This window comes from Perognathus longimembris, chromosome 13 (assembly GCF_023159225.1).
Source record: "Perognathus longimembris pacificus isolate PPM17 chromosome 13, ASM2315922v1, whole genome shotgun sequence".
NCBI lineage: Eukaryota > Metazoa > Chordata > Mammalia > Rodentia > Heteromyidae > Perognathus > Perognathus longimembris.
In genome coordinates this window covers 38,637,957-38,655,388 of record NC_063173.1, presented here as the reverse complement: position 1 = coordinate 38,655,388, position 17,432 = coordinate 38,637,957, and the positions used below count along the sequence as shown (strand labels likewise).

The 17,432-nt window shown below is 38.3% G+C and overlaps 1 protein-coding gene and 1 pseudogene across 2 annotated transcripts in view; one reads left to right on the top strand and one right to left on the bottom strand.

Moving 5' to 3' along the window:
- Positions 1-17,432, bottom strand: part of Trim44 (tripartite motif containing 44) — a 109,987-nt gene that overhangs the window by 55,140 nt on the left and 37,415 nt on the right. For both annotated transcript variants that reach the window (XM_048361495.1, XM_048361496.1), the window contains exons 3-4: positions 6,726-6,965; positions 55-74 (exon numbers count right to left, since the gene is read on the bottom strand). In XM_048361495.1, coding sequence (XP_048217452.1) covers positions 55-74; positions 6,726-6,965 — 260 coding nt within the window. The remainder of the gene's footprint in view (positions 1-54; positions 75-6,725; positions 6,966-17,432) is intronic.
- LOC125362843 lies at positions 1,787-1,863 on the top strand (annotated as a pseudogene).

The following is a 17,432-nucleotide window of genomic DNA, read 5'->3' as shown; positions in this document are numbered from 1 at the left end:
ACATCACTCTACTTCAATTCTGAGATCAGACAAGCAGCAATAGTCTGGTCTTACCTGGGTCCTTCCTCGTCACCCTGAAAGACAACAAAAAAACAGTATTAGAAACCATCGGTAGAAATCAATTTAAACATCTTTCTTGTATTCTCTAAGCCCAACCATAAGGCAGAGACTGTGCTTTGTTTATTGCCAGAAAGATATGTCTAATAGGTAAGACATGGGCTAGTATAATCCTGTGTTCAAACTACCCAGCAGAGATAAACTGACAATTTGACCCTGCAAACAGAGATGAGAATGAAGAGTTAGGAGGCCTAAATAACAGCCTTGCCTTTTTATTTGTATGGCTGGCAGTATTTAGTTCAGAGCCCTAAAATAGCAGGTCTTATGCAAAAACTGACCAGCTCCAAAAGCATCAAGCTGTGTCCTTCAAAGACTCATTTCTTCCTTGGTCTAGTATGTTTTCTCCAAACATGAACAAAGCAACTCAAATATTAGAGTGGGAAAAGAACTGAATTGGACTCCAAAAATTAGGATTCTTGTCCAAGCTCAGGAAAGTTATTAACTACATTAGTAGGATAGCTCATCTAGACCTTGACCCTATCCTTTTTAAGTGGGTAGTTTTGGCAACTGATGATTCACAGCATTCTTTAGTAAAATCATGGCTCTTCTCTTTTTTTTTTTTTTGGCCAGTCCTGTGGCTTGGACTCAGGGGCTGAGCACTGTCCCTGGCTTCTTTTTGCTCAAGGCTAGCACTCTGCCTCTTGAGCCACAGCGCCACTTCTGGCCATTTTCTGCATATGTGGTGCTGGGGAATTGAACCCAGGGCCTCATGTATACGAGGCAGGCACTCTTGCCACTAGGCCATATTCCCAGCCCCAGGCTCTTCTCTTTTTCTTTTCTCTTTTGCAAAAACAATGTTTCTGCTTTTTCTAGATATTATACTGTCTTACCCAAATTTTATCAATAATGATTACTTTGAGCAGGTTCCTTTGAGCATCCTTCTGTGACCAAATGAGATCTTTCAAATGATTGTGAAGCCTAATTTTCAAGGGACATCATTCATCTTTTGATGACAGAGTATCTTTTACATTGTCCTCTTCAGTTATTTAAGGGTAGTCTCAACAGAGAATGTAACTTTTGGTTAGTGAATGAATGAATGGTTTCTACTGGTAAAAAGAATAATAATCTAGAGCCAGACAGTGTATCCAAATCTTGGCTCCAGGAGCCTGGCATGGTGGTATATGTAATCCCAGCTACTTGGAAGACAGACTAAAAAGGGATGCAATTTGATGCAAGGCTGGATAAAAATTTAGGGAGACCCCCCCCCAATAAACTGGATATGACAGACTAGCTCCTCTAGAAGTAGAGGTAGAAAAAAATCATGGTCTGAAGATGGCCAGGGGAAGAAAACCTGAGACCCTATCTGAAAAAAAAAAAAAAAAAAACAACCCACAAAATCGTCAAGTCCTGAGTTCAATCTCCAGTACCAGAAAAACAAAATCTACACTTTGCTGTGCATGTCATGTTTCTTTAATCCAGTTACTTTGCTTCTCCTAACTTCAATCTCGTCATTTTTATAAGAATTAAATAATATATATAGCCATCAGATACTGTGCCTGAGACACAGGATATGTTTTAATAAAGGTTATTTACTAACATAAGGAGCAGTTCTGTATAACTAAGAAGCTACTATATGATAAGGACAAAGAAATAAGCAACTTGTAATAATCATAACTAACAGATCCCAATCAGAAACAGAAAAATAAAGGAAATATGTGCTGCTAGGGCGATACAAAGATACAGAGAAGATTAGCAGGGATCCTGTATAAGGATGACATGCATACTTGTGAAGCATCCCATATTAAAAAAAAAAAAAGAACAAAAGAGAAAATGTGTTGAATTCTCCAAAAGACAAAGTCAGAATGCACTGAGAGTCAAAAGAAAAGGGGCAAGTCAGGTGCTGGTGACTCATGCCTATAATCCTAGCTACTCAGGAGGCTGAGAACTGAAGAGATTGTGGTTTGAAGCAAGCATAGGCAGGAAAGCCTGTGAGCCCCCCACCCCCCACCTTTTTTTGGCTGTTCCTGGGGCTTTAACTCAGGGGGCCTAGACGCTGTCCCTGAGCCTCTTTGTGCTCAAGGATAGCACTCTGTCACTTGAGCCACAGAACCACTTCTGGCTTTTTTTGAGTAGTTTATTGGAGATAAGAGTCTCATGGACTTTGCTATCTGGGCTGACTTGGAATTGTGATCCTCAGGTCTCAACCTCCTGAGTAGCTATGATTACAGACAGGAGTCACCGGTGTCCAGTGTCTGTGAGACTCTTACCTCCAATTAGTCATTAAAAAGCTGGAAGTGGCCCTATGGCCCTATGGTAGAATGCTAGCCTTGAGCACAAAAGCTCATAGACAGCACATAAACTCTGAGTTTAAGCCCCAAAACCAGCCAAAAAAAAAAAAAAAGAAAGAAAAAGAGAAAAAAGAAGGGATGAACATGATCTCCTGGAGTAGCAAGGAAGAGTACAAGGAGAAGGTGGCATTTACAATCCTCCTTGAAGAATAGGATTTTCTCAGGGTGACAACAGAGGAACATTGACAATAGAGCACTGAACTGCCAGAAGCAAAGGCACGATTAAAAAACATGTAATACTGATTAAGAAAGCTGAGTCCTGTGGAAACAGAGAATGGGACTGTGCATGTATGTGTCTTGGACAGGGGACAAAGGGCAAACAGAAACCTAATACAAAACTTGACAACATTATGAAGACATAAAACTCTAAGCAGATAATCTATGAACAAAGATATAAAAATCCCTAACATTATAAATATGACTAATTCGGGGCTATATCCTGGAGGCACTAAGATATGTTGCTTCCTATTTAACACTTGTATTGTAGTGCATAGTCAACCTGTTTAGAATCAGAATGTATTATGTCTTGGATCACTTTCACAGGCCCTGGTCCAATCTGGCATATAAAGCCTCTGCAGTGCTATGTTAGTATGCCCTGTTCATAAGTCAGGACTATACTTATAGTCTCCCTAGAGTCCAACTCATTACTATTGGGTAGCAGGGCAAGGTAAAATCTTATGCACTGACCCAGCTAAGGAGGGGCAACAACTAATCAATGTTGGGCAAGAGGAAGGAGTTAAGGGATAGCAGATACACAGGCAGGAGTAAAGTCAGAGTTCCACGTATAGGTTTCTGGAAGATAGGCATTGCTTACTACTGAGGGGGCAGGGTAAAGGCAGAAATCAGTTTCACCCACAGGCTCCATGGGGGAAACAAAGACACCTTGATATTGCAGTGTGTGTGTGTGTGTGTGTGTGTGTGTGTGTGTACACACACACACACACACACACACACACAGATTCAAGGCTACTGGCTCCACTGCACACAGTGCCAGTTTGGTCTGGGGAGGAGTGTTGGTTTTTCCTCAAAAGGCTTCTCTGTGGCTGGATAACCCTCTCTAGTCCTTTGGCTACAGACAGAACATTTTTCGTGGGGATTTTCTGTATCCATTGGTGTTTCCAATTTTCAGAATACCCAGGATAGGATACAAAGGAAGCAATGACAGTTCCAGGTTTCTCTTGTTTTATAGTTCTTTACAACCAAAGGTCCCCAGTCAGTATGCCATTTTTTTCCCACCCTCAAGAGACTTGTGTCTAAGCATTTTTTTGCTGTAATTAAAGAAGTAAAATGGCATGTGTTCTAGTTTTTGTTCAGAGTAAAAAGATCCATTTTGTTAGCATCGAAGGTTGGAAAGATGGGTAGAAATATAATAAAGCAAGTATGGTAGAGTGTCAAAGCACTGGAATTTAGGAGGGAGATATACGGATGCCACCTGAAAAAGCCTTTCAACTACACTGTATGTTTGAAATTTTTCATAAAAAAATGTTAGAAGAAGTAAATCTTTTGGCTAAATTAAAAATGCAGGTGATTTAAAAAATCCATACTATATAAAGAAAACAAAAAACTTCCTCTGAATGAAAGAGAAACATTAGATGTGCTCTAAATAGTAAGTCAATAGATTAACTAAAGTGATAAGCTATTAGATGATAATGCTCTTTGAAAATGCTTTGGCCAGCAGAATGTGACTTATTTTTAGTAGTTTCTTTTGTCCACAGCTTGGTCCTTTTCTTTGTTTTTTGTTTTTATTTTTGGAGGGGGGGGCTAGTCCTGGGGCTTGGACTCAGGGCCTGAGCACTATCCCTGGTTTATTTTTGCTCAAGGCTAGCACTCTGCCACTTGAGTCACAGTGCCACTTCTGGCTTTTTCTATCTATGTGGTGCTGAGGAATCAAACCCAAGGCTTCATGTATGCGAGGCAAGCACTCTACCACTAAGCCACATACTTAGCCCCTTTTCCTTTTTATACAGCCTTGTCAGCTCTTGTATTCCCCCATGAGAGTAATTCCATCCACTGTAATGCTTAAAGAAGATTCAATGTGGTGAGAGGGACTAAATTCATTATTTAGAGAGTAGGCTATGTTGCAAACTAAATGCTTTTTTTTTTTTGAAAGGACAACTAATAAACACAATTGTAAGAGTTCAATTTGAGGGGAATTTAAGACAGGCTACTGACCTTTTGAGTTAACTCTGCTTGAATATTTTGTCTATGAAGACACAAAATGTCCACCTTATGTTATAAAATCTTACATATGCAAAAATACTTTTCCCACAAAACACAAACAGAATGCTTAGCATGCAACACATAGTAAGGAAAAAGCACAGGTCCTGAAGTAGGACAAAGTTAAATCTAAATCTTGACTCTACTTACTAACTAAATGGCACTTGGCCATTGTCTTTGAAGTTCTCTGATCTTGCTATACTTCCTGCAAAGTGGAGTTGATGAATGCTGACAATAACACTAAATGATGAATGCCATGTACTCTCCTGGTTATTTACAAAGACATTTAGTGCATACTTTCTTAATTGTAGAGAGGCAAATGAAAAAAAATAGGAGCGATCCTTTTTACATACTAATGATAATGAATCAAGAATCCTAGCTGGGTGCAATGCCTCCCACATGCTCCCAACATGGCCCAATAGCCTCTTGTATTCTTGTTAGGCTGGCTTAGATTACACTGAGACTTTTCTGTTGTCCAGTTTATTCTGTCTCCAGAAAAAAACCTGCCAGTAGAGGCTAAGCTCAATGAATCAGCAGCCGTCAGAAAGCTCACAGGTTTCTCCTAGGCTTTTTCCTCGAAGAATATCTGACATACATTTTACCACAATTTTCACCTTAATACTATGAAATCTGATGAGTAGTAGCATCTTCCTAGTAGCTAAAAGATACATTTTGTCTTATGAAAAGTAGCTGGCTTAAATTGTTTAGAAACATACTCTGAAGGTCTAAATATGTTGCTAAGTAATGACTAAGACATTTCTATTATAAAATAAAAACTAATTTAGTAATATATTAACAATATTTGTACACTAATTTGTGTATGTGTATCTTGTACTTACATTGGCCTTTTAATTAATAAATCAATCAAGAAAGCTATTGTTTATTGACACTGGAACTTGAACTCAGGCCCTGGGTGTTGTCCCTAAGCTTTCTTGCTCAAGGCTGGCACTTTACCACTCAAGTCTCAGCTAATTCCAGCTTTTGCTCTTGTGTGGTTCATTGCAGTAAGAGTCTCACAGACTTTCCTGCCTGGGCTGGCTTCAAACTGGATCCTCCCAGCTCCTTGAGTAGCTAGGATTATAGACATGCACCACTGGTGCCCTACTTTTTTTTTTTTCCTCACACTATCCTAGCCCATGTGCTATTCTTTTTAGATTGTTTTCCTTTTTTTAAAGTGAAATTGAGGTTCTCACGATGCTGTCAAGACTGATCTCAAACTCATGGTGGACTCAATGATTTTCCTTCCTTAGCCTCCCAAGCAGCTCAGGCTATAGGCATGCGCCACCATGCACAGCCCCATAAGCCACTTTTTCTTTTCTTTTTTCTAGTATGGAGTTTGGATAAACACACTCTATCACCCTAGCCATACCGCGGTCCTTTTTGCCTTAGTTTTCAAACTGTCTTACCTTTATGCCACAGCCAGCCTGAACTGAGATTTTCCCTTTCTATTCTCATGTATCTGAGATAACAGATATTACCACATCAAGCTTGTTATTGGCTGATATGGGGCTTTACTGACTTTTTCCAGGGCTAAACCAAAATCTTCAAACCAAAATCTTCATAATCCTAGCCTCCTGGGTAGCTAGAATTAAAGAATTTAGCTATATGCTTGGCCATATGCCACTCTTGATCCAACAATTATGTCTTCAATTTAGATGATAGCTGGCTCTATATAAAAACTGAACCTGAAATTCCCTTTCACTATGCATAGAATAAACCCACAGTCTTTCATTCGGCTCTGCTTTCTGCTTCACTTCTGTCTTATTCACATTCAGTCAAGTTCTCATCTCTATAGTGACTTTACACATTCACTTCACAGCTTAGGGTATATCAAATGAACTCCCATCCAGTTCTTATTTCTGGTTTCTCTCCTGAACTATGACACAGTGAACAGACAGTTTGCCAAGCTCAGTCTGTGGATGCAGACTCTAGTGACTAATATTTCCATACTAATTTTACATACAATTGAAACACTTATATCCTGTTTAAGCTTTTAATTCTTTCACACTGAGGGTCACAGGGGAATTCCTAAACTAACAAATACATGACATCCAGGTTCCTTCTGTTTCTCTTATTACAGTAATAATGGACAGCTTCATTTACCTCTGCCTTTGGCTCAGCTGATTCATTAGAGGTATCAAGTTGTTCCTTGGCCTGGGCCATCTGAGTCATCAGCCTATCCATGTGGGACTGGATATCTGCCAATATCTCAGTCACATGAGCTGTGGCCATTGCTTCCTGGATGTCCACTAGATGAAGGGCCTTCTGCTCTTCATCAGCAATCACCTTCTGAACTTTCTTAAATTCTTGCTGTATAAATAGTTTCATCTGGTCCCGAGTTACCTACAGAAGAGACAAGGAAGAAGAATAACATGGGTATACAAAAAGTGTTAAAATTATTGCCATATAGTGCTAACAGACTTGGCTAAAATACAAATTATGTTTTCTATCTGATCCTGTAGTCTTGTGTATATTCTCGAATAATCTTCCCCTAACATCTTTTATATGTTTCTTTTTGTTGTTTTCACTGTTCAGGAAATAATTCATCATCCCTTTGTTTTTATTTTTATACAAGTAAGAAATACATTCCTGATTTTAACTTTGTGTGTGCACATGTATGTGCACGCTCTAGTCCTGGGGCATGAACTCGAGGCCTGGGTGCTGTCCCTGAGCTTTTTTTTTTGTGCTCAAGGATAGCACTCTACCACTTGACTAATGGCTCCACTTCAGCATTTTTGGTGGTTAACTGGAGATAAGAGTCTCACAGACTGTTCTGCCTGGGATGGTTTCGAACTGCAATCCTCAGATCTCAGCCTCTTGAGTATCTGAGATTATAGGTATGAGCCACTGGTGCCAGATACTTTTAATGTTTTTACTAGATGAGCATAGACAGTAAAATAATAATAATTCTTGTCTCTTTAATGTTAACATTTTGATACATACTCTTCCTCATTTTTCTGTATGCCTAAACACATGTATGTAATATTATATAGTTTTTACATAAATGGATCACAGAGAACAATATCGTCTGTGTTGTGCTTTTCTACTTAAAATAGTTAATGCATACAGATCAGTTTCATTTTTAAACTTCTTTTTACTATCTGTACAATTGTGCGTGTACACAAATACATACATATTATTTAACCATTTCTCTCTCTGGCTCTCTCTCTTTATTTTGATTTTTTTTTTTTTTTGCCAGTCCTGGGGCTTGAACTCAGGGCCTGAGCTTCTTTTGCTCAAGGAGAATATTCTAGCACTTGAGTCACAGTGCCACTTCCAGATTTTTCTGAGTAGTTTATTAGAGATAAGAGTCTTAACCTGGGCTCACCTTAAACTACAATCTTCAGATCTCAGCCTCCGGAGTAGCTAGGATTACAGGCGTGAGCCACCAGCACCCAGCAACCAGTTCTCTATTACATGGAAATGCAGGCCCTTTCCAGATTTTAACTATTACAACCAACCTAGTAATAAACACCTATGAATATATTTCTTAATATTTACACATGAATTTTCTTAGAGAACTCTGAAAAAATGGAGTCAATTTACATATGTACTCTGAAAATACTGATACCATCAAACTGTCCTCTAAAAAGGGTATACCAATAGCATTCCTGCAAAAATGTACACAAGCAAACATTTCCATAGACCCTCACCAATGCTGGATAACATAACCTTTTAAAATTCTACTATCTGATAGATATGATAGATAAGATGGCAAACTAAATAAAACACAACTGTAGTACCAAAGGAGGATTAAAAAAAAAAAAAAACCAGACCAAAAGGCTTTATTTTTGAGTGAAGGCTGAGAAGGGCAACCAAATCTCCTTCAGCCTGGCTAAAAGGAAAATGTCCCCACCCCCTGTTCCCCCTGCCATACAACTAGGGCCCTTTAAATATTAAGAGGAAAGAATGAAGTGGTGGGGGGCAATGGAAGTAGGTGGGATGGAGGTGGAGTAGATGAGCAATGTTGTTTTGACTGAGGAGTTTCAAGCTCTCAACAGCCTCTGTGTTAAGTCAAGGTGGTCAGCATCAGACCTGGACTTAAGTCTCAGGCTCTCTTCTCCAAAAGCACAGGCTTTGTTCAGGGGGAGGTGGAGGGGAGATGATTTGGTGGGGTCTGCACCAAGGACAGTTCTAAGCTATGGCTGTCCATGGGGATGGTGAGTGCTTTAGGTTAAGTGACTTTCCATCATTCCTGACTCTGGAAAAGCACATGAAACAAGGGGAAGGAGGTGCTGTTGTCTTGTCTGGCTACTTCCTGCTGATGTGGGGCAAGGAGGCAAGAAGGAGTACCATGTTTTCAGAGTCAAGTCTTAAACTTGACTTTGACATGCTCCTCAGTTGCTGCCTGAGAGATAACTGCTATGCAATTGGTCAGGAACTTGTATGTGGGTCTGACTTCAATGCTACAGAGGATTGAATCTGCAGTGACAAAAGACTTAAGAGTAGTTATATTAGAAGTCTGAAATAACTTTTTATACAATTTATTTACTAATTAAGACTGACAATCTTAGAGATGCTACTAGGTCTTTTACAAAGAAGAATGGAATACATTAATGTAGGCTTGCTTGGTGTTTTTTCCAGCTTTGTATCCAAGGCAGTTTATATATTTGGGACACATAGATACTAGTAACAATAGTTTTACATCAGTGCATTAACTTTGACTTTAGGGGAAAAAAATCTTAGATCAGTTTTTAAATTACACACAATTACTTGCCAATTTTAACATTTTATAAGTTCTGTCTTATAAAACCCAACATATACTCACATCAGCTTCTACTTACATGAATATTCTGGTTTGTCTTTATTACTCCCTTTTTTCCATTTTGGAACATATATTGAAGACAATTCTTACTTCCCAAATGCCTTTTACTCTGAAGGAAACCATTTATCTATTTTCTCTACTCTATTTCCAAAGCCTTCTTTTATAATGTTCTATAAGCTCTGTCTTATAAAACTCACCCTCCACTTATAACATCTGCTATTTCCTTAAACATTCTGTGATTTGTCTTCATTTCTCCCTCTGAGCAAACAATTAAAACAATGTTTTTGTAATTTTAAAAAAATTATTTTATTGTCAAAGTGACATACAGAGGGGTTACAGTTTCATCCGTATTACAGTGAGTACATTTCTTATTTCCAAATTATTTCCCTTTTTTTTTTTTATTTGTAAAGGTGATGTACAAAGGGGCTACAGTTACATAAGTAAGGAAAGGAAATGAGTACAATTGTTGTTGAATATTGTTACTCCCTCTCTGGTTTATTCCTTCCTATTCCCCGCCCCCAGCTCCTTCCCCCTCAAACTGTAAAGTTAATTTCCAACATAGAGTCTTATGAGTATCTGTTGCACTGGTTCACCCTCTGTCCTTTGTCTCACCATTTCTGTGATTCTCCTTCCCATCCCCAAATCAGATACACTCATATACAACAGGTACTGAAATAAAAAACAGTGACAATGGAGTAAACCAAAAGAAAATATAAACAAAAGAAAGACGAAGTAACTGCATACAGTAGAAAAATAATAAACAAGAGAAAAAAGAAGTGACTGCATACAGTACACTAAGTCCAAAAAAACCCTCGCGTTTCCTTATTTTATAGTTAATTTCAAATAGCATCATTTCATAAGGTCACATGTACATAACTACTGCAATATTGTGGTCCACTGCTAGGACTACCCTAAACATATACTAATTACTTCAAATGAGGGAAACCATGCAGCTTCTGATTCTTTGGGTCTGTCTGGCTTACTTCACTTAGCACGATTTTTTCCAAATATTTCCATTTCCTTATGTAGGGGTGATATCATTCTTTCTGTTGGGAGCACAGAATTCCATTGTGTATATATACTGCATTTTCTTGAATCACTCGTCTGCTAAGGAACATCTGGGTTGATTGGCTATTGTAAATAATACTGCAATAAACATGGTTGTGCTGGTAGCTTTAGTGTGGCCTTGCTTGTGGTCATTTGGGTAAATGCCCAGGAGTAGAATTGCTGGGTCATAGGGGAGCTCTATGTTTAGCCCTTTGAGGAACTGCCATACTGTTTTCTAGAATGGTTGAACAATTTTATATTCCCACCAACAGTGTAGTAGCATTCCCTTTGGCCACAACCCCGCCAGCATCTGTTATTATTTTTCTTGATAATGGCTATGCTAACTGGGGTGAGGTGGAATCTCAATGTTGTTTTGATTTGCATTTCTTTTATAGCCAGAGATGTTGAACATCCATGTGTCTATTGGCCATTCTTATTACTTCTTCAGAGAAGTCTCTCTTTAAGTCTTTAGCCCATTCATATCATGTATAGTTGTTTCTTTTAGGATTTGTTTGGTGGGGGGTAACTTTTTGAGCTCTAATATATATATATATATATTTTTAATTATTTTTTATTTTTTGGCCAGTCCTGGGCCTTGGACTCAGGGCCTGAGCACCTTCCCTGGCTTCTTCCTGCTTAAGGCTAGCACTCTGCCACCTGAGCCACAGCACCCTTCTGGCCGTTTTCCATATATGTGGTGCTGGGGAATCTAACCGAGAGCTTCATGTGTAGGAGGCAAGCACTCTTGCCACTAGGCCATATTCCCAGCCCGAGCTCTAATATTTTTGATATGAGGCTCTTGTCTGTTGTATAGCTAGTGAAGATCTTCTCCCAATCTGTGGGTTTTCTATTTATCTTGCTGATATTCATGTCCTTTGCCATGTAGAAGCTCTGCAGTTTAATGCAACCCCATTTATTCAGCCTTTCTTTGATTTGTTGTGCTTCGGAGTCTTTAATTGAGATAGTTTCGACCTGTGCCAAGAAGCCCTAGTGTTTCCCCTATTCCTTCCTGCAATATTTTCAGGGTATCTGATTTTTACAATGAGGTCTTTGATCCATTTGGAGTTGATTCTGGTACAGGGTGATCCAACTTCAATTTTCTACATGTGTATAGCCAATCTGCCAGCACCATTTGCTGAAGAGGCTGTCTTTCCTCCATCCTGTTTTTGTGTTTCCCTTATCAAAGATTAGGTGGTCATAGGTCTGTCTGTGGGTTCATTTCTAGGTCTTCAATTCTTTTTCATTGGTCCTCAGGTCCTTCATGTTCTTGTTTAGCTTTTTCACACAAGGCTGGTGCTCTCCCATTTGAGCTATTCAGCTATTCTTCCACTTCCAGGTTGTTTGCTGGTTAAATGAAGGTAAGAGGAGTCTCATATACTTTTCTGCATGAGCTGGCTTTGAACCACAATCCTCAAATCTCACTCTCCTTGGTAGCTATTATAGATCCGAGCCACCAGTGCTAGGGAGCTTTATGAGTATTTTAACAACTGTACATATATAACTGTGATAGAGGCAAGGAAGAGGCAGAACTATAGACAGAAAGAGAAAGGCAAGAAGAGGACAAAAATAACTCGAGACATGGAAGACCAGATATTTATTATTCATTCCTTTATAAATAGGGTAATGGATATAGCAGTGAATGTACAGGAAAGGAAAAGATTCCAACTTTCATTGTTCTTTGTCTGGTACTCATATTATATATAGTCTGTTAGAAAAGAAACCCAACTGGGAAAACTTAGACAATAAAACTGAGAAAGAGAAAGGCTGGAGGTGGAGAGAGATGAGGCCATTTTAAATTTGCTTCTTAAAAACAGAAAGAAGCTTGATCTATTAAAAAGGTCTTAATACCTCCATAAGAATGCCAACACAAAAGAAGGACCCTATAACATATATCCACTGATATGCCAAGTAATGAGGTGGCATAAGCCCTTAGGAATCATATCTCTACAGGTATTCTCCCTGTGCTACAGATGAAGGAAGAGGAAGTATCAGATGTTATTATTTTCCTGGCAAGTTCTGTATCAGATTCAGAACTATGATTTGTGTTCTAGTAATTCCTTTCTATTTTTGTGTATGTATTTCAGGGCTGCTATGCTTTATTGGTTATCACTTATTGACACGTCTGTCTTTGAAAATACAAACAAGAAAGTATTCAGCAAGGGATGAACTTTTCTGAGTACCTGGGAATCTCTCTATTCTTAATGGCTCCAAGTGAGTAAAAATGGAGATCATAATTAAAACTGACTGCAGTCTATTTTATTAGATATTACATACACATGCAGTTAAAGCTTAGTAAGTCGGCATCTCTGTCAGGACCAGAGGGCAGCAGGTGAATTAATCCTAGGCTTTAAAAATTAAAATTTCTATTTCCTACTGCTTCCCATATGTTTTTCAACATGACACATATTTTATACAGAGCAGACCACAAATGAGACTTGAAGGCACAATAATTTACTCTCTAAACCCTTTACACCTACTCTCATTCTCTACTAATTAACAAATGGGTATTTTCCAATCTAGTTCAAAACTGTAAGAACTTCTGGGTCACAGAACTCATTTAAATTCAAACACTTGGGAAAAAAATCCCTGGGAGATGGGGTATATGGAAGGATGAATTTTCTGGAATAGGATTGCTGCTTTAAAAATTAACTCTCAGGTTCCATTTATCTTGTCATCAGAATTCCATTCTGATTAAAAACTTCACAGTTCTCCAAAAGCAACAGGTTCTTTCTTCCTGTTACTGCCTGCTATTTAGAAACCTATGACACCATTTTCAAGTAGGTTTCTTGGGATTTCTCCCATTTGCTCTACAAATCCTCAAAAGTAAGTATAATATTCTTACACTCCTGCCTACACATAATCTTAAATAAAAGAGAAAATTCTACATACTCTGAGAGCTCAAAGTACCACAGAATGGTGAAGCTGCTGATGAGAAATGTTCTTTTCATACGACATCAACTAGTGACTGTCAAGCTGTTTTAAAGAGAAAGACTTTAATGCGGAACCTCAAAATATAATAAAGCCCCAAACAGAACTATTCTCATTAAAAGAAAAATGTCCCCCTCCTCTTTGAAGTAGCAGGGCAGTGACAGGGTTTGAGTATTAAATGTGTCTCACAGGTTCATGTGTTGAATGCTTGGTCCCCAGCTGGTAGTACTATTTGGGGAGGTGATGAGAACTATAAGAGTGAGTCCTAATTGAAAGATCCCTTTCTGATGGCTTCAGGTTCTTTGTATTCATTTCTTCCTAATAGAGATGCTTCCACAGTTAATAATACACTTCTCTTGTTGTTCCTACTTGAATGTTATTCCCAAGTAAAATCTTAGAAGATTTGAAGAGTTAAATTTTACTTGGTACTACATGCTCTTTCTTGTATTTACTATTTCCAAGCTAGACCAAACCCAAGAGACATGCAGACTGTCACTTTACACATAAATAATTAATCTAACACATAAACTTTGAATTAAGCTTGTACATAAAAACACCCACTTGATGTACTTGACATAAGCTGAATGCCATTAACTCCTAGTTAGCTGGCTATTTGAAACCAAGATTATTTTCCTTTACTAAAATTAGAGGAGAATTATGAAAACAACAAGCCTAATTACTAGAAAGCGTCATGACTTAGGTATGAAATAAATAGCCACTATTAGTGAATGAAACTTCCTATTTCCCAGACCAGGAAAATTATCATGCAGCCTGGAAACAAAGCAGACACAAACTCTAAACGTTTTATCATCAACATTCTCAGTGATGTCATTCTGTGACCTAGTTAGAAACCTGACTTGCTTGAGTTTAACAATGGGGTTTTGAGTATGGTAGTGAAAGACATATGTTAAAGTGAACACTCAATCTTCTTTCTTATCTTTTTCATCTTCGTTAGAAGCCTCAGTTGCCATTTGTATGTTCTTTACTTTCATCATACTCATTTTGTTTGGAGTACCATGGGATCTCTAATTCAGTTATCAAGTTAATTACTTCAAGTGTCCACTCAATGAATGATACCATTTATTGATGCCACTGGTAGTTGTTTCTACTACAAAAGACAATAATAAAACCACCAAGGTAAGTAGAGGGGTTATATCTCAGAGGAGGGGGATTTGCTTTCACCTCAATTGGGTAAGGCAGGGGTTTTTGTAGAGTGAACCTAAGGCCTCGTGCACAGCAAGCATTCACAGTAAGCATACACTCTACAAACCCATCCGCTTAACAAAAATTTTCTACAATAATCTACAATATCTATTTTTAAACAATTTCAAAGAGCAAAATGGGTTACAAAAAAGTTAAGTTCTCAAGAATTAGTAAACCAAAATCAAGTCCATGAATATCTAAAAACAATTATATACCAAAATACAAATGAGGAAATTATGCAAGGTATACAAGAGTGATTAAATATTTTAGAGTCAGCTGAAGGAAGAAAAATCCCATGATCAAATCAGTAGATACACAAAAAGTATCTGACAAAAGCCAACACCCACCATGATAACAATGTTCAGCAAATTAGGAATAGAACGCCCAAAATAGGTATGCTTCAGATTCACCCAACACTGCTCCTAAGACCATCTCCTGCTTTATAGTACCAACAATAGCACAAGATTTACTGCTACTGTGTTTATACAAGATCCTGATGGGTGTGTATTTTGGGGTATGCTGATAAGCTGCATACTTCTCAAAACTTAGTGACTTCATAATTCAAGTCACTCACTGAATAGGTAATTAAGATATTAACCACAAACACTATTGCATCTGTCAGGTAAAGTAGGAGTAAGGCCTAAGCCTGCAAATGAGGAGCTAAGTAGAATGGCATTATGAATAAAGACAAAACAATTTTAAGATCTACCATGTTTAGGCTGTGTTCTCACTTAATGCTCAGGTAGACAAGAACATTTGATTTTATGTTAGGGGAAAACAAAAACAAGGTGGTTATGTTACTGGCCCAGTGTTACATGGCTGGTAAGCAGTAAGGCAAAGATAAATTCAGGCAGTCCTCTGACAGCCACTCTCTTTATCACATCCTGTTTCTCAAAAGGAAATTGAGCTTCTGAGAACCAGGATTAAACAAAGGTTAAGGATAAGCCACTAAGCATAGAGGAAAGCATTCAGGATAGGAAGTAAGAGGCCCTGAAAGTCAACTAGCCTTCACTTTTAAAAAGACATGCCATCTGACTTTAGGCAAGACAATAACTTTTTCATGGTCTCATTTGTTTTTTCATTACTAGGAAAAAAAGCATGAAAAACCAAACTTGGATCCCTTTTCTCTAAAAAAAATAAAATAAAATATATATATATATATATATATATATATATATATATATATATATATATATATATATATAGTTTGTTTTTTTTTTTTTTTGTCATTGGGGGGCTTGAGCTCATGGCCTGGGCCTTATTCCTGAGATTTTTCACTCAAGGCTAGCTCCACCACTTGGAGTCAAAAGTGACACTTCCAGCTTCCTGGTGGTTAACTGGAGATAAGAGTCTCACGGACTTTCTTGCACAGGTTGGCTTTGAGCAGCAATCCTCAGATATCAGCCTCCAGGGTAGCTAGGATTACAGGCATGATCCATCTGCACCTGGCAATTACATAAATTCTAAGACAGTTAGAGCAATAGTTCACCAATCTAGATTTGCCTCTAACAACACTTGTTGCCTTTAAAACAAGAAGAAGGATTCAAGGGTCTTATAGAGGGCTATGACAAAAATAGGAAATAGGAAGGAATAATGTTAAGTAATAATAAATAATAGTAAGAATGAAAATGGGAACAGGGGACAAATACACCAAGAACACTCAATGGACAGATGTAAAAAAGGAAGTAGGAAATGTGAAAAGAGTTATTGGGAGCAAACAGACACGATTAAGGACAACGATGGAAGGAGTAACTCTAAATAAGAAGCACTGGACATTTAGATGGAGATGTTAAATTGCAATCCCCTTGTACAACCTTTTGAAGCTCAAGCAATTTAAATTTAAAAATAAATGTCTTCTATTTTAAAAATTTTTATTGTCAAACTGATGTACAGAGAGGTTACAGTTTCATGTGTTAAGCATTGGGTACATTTCTTGTACTGTTTGTTACCTCCTCCCTCATTCCCCCTCCCCCTCCCCCTTTCTCTCTCCCCCCATGAGTTGTTCAGTTGATTTACACCAGTTTTGCAAGTATTGCTTTTGTAGTCGTTTGTCTTTTTATCCTATGTCTCTCAATTTTGGTACTCCCTTTCACTTTCCTAGTTCTAATACCAGTATACACGGTTTCCAATGTACTCAGATAAGATACAATGATAGTGCAGGTACAACCACAGGAAGGGGATACGAGAGGATCATCAACAATAGAAGCTACGGTTTCACATGGCATGCTGAAAGTAATTACAACAGTGATATATATACAGTCGTTTCCATGACATGGAGTTCATTTCACTTAGCATCATTTTATGTGTTCATGGGGGCATAGCTATTAGGCTCTTGTGATCCTCTGCTGTGACTAGCCTAAACGTGTGCTAATTATTCCCTATGAGCGAGACCGTGGAGTCCATGTTTCTTTGGGTCTGGCTCACTTCACTTAGTATAATTTTTTCCAAGTCCTTCCATTTCCTTACGAATGGGGCAATGGCATTCTTTCTGATAGAGGCATAAAATTCCATTGTGTATATGTACCACATTTTCCTGATCCATTCATCTACTGAGGGGCATATGGATTGGTTCCATATTTTAGCTATGACAAATTGTGCTGCGATGAACATTGTTGTGCTGGTGGCTTTAGTGTGTTCGTGTTTGTGGTCCTTTGGGTAGATGCCCAAAAGTGGGGCTGCTGGGTCATATGGGAGCTCTATGAGCCTTCTGAGGAATCTCCATACCACTTTCCAGAGTGGCTGAACCAGTTTACATTCCCACCAACAATGAAGTAGAGTTCCCTTTTGGCCACATCCCCTCCAACATTTGTTGTTCGTTTTCTTGATATAGGACATTCTTACTGGGAGATGGAATCTCAATGTTGTTT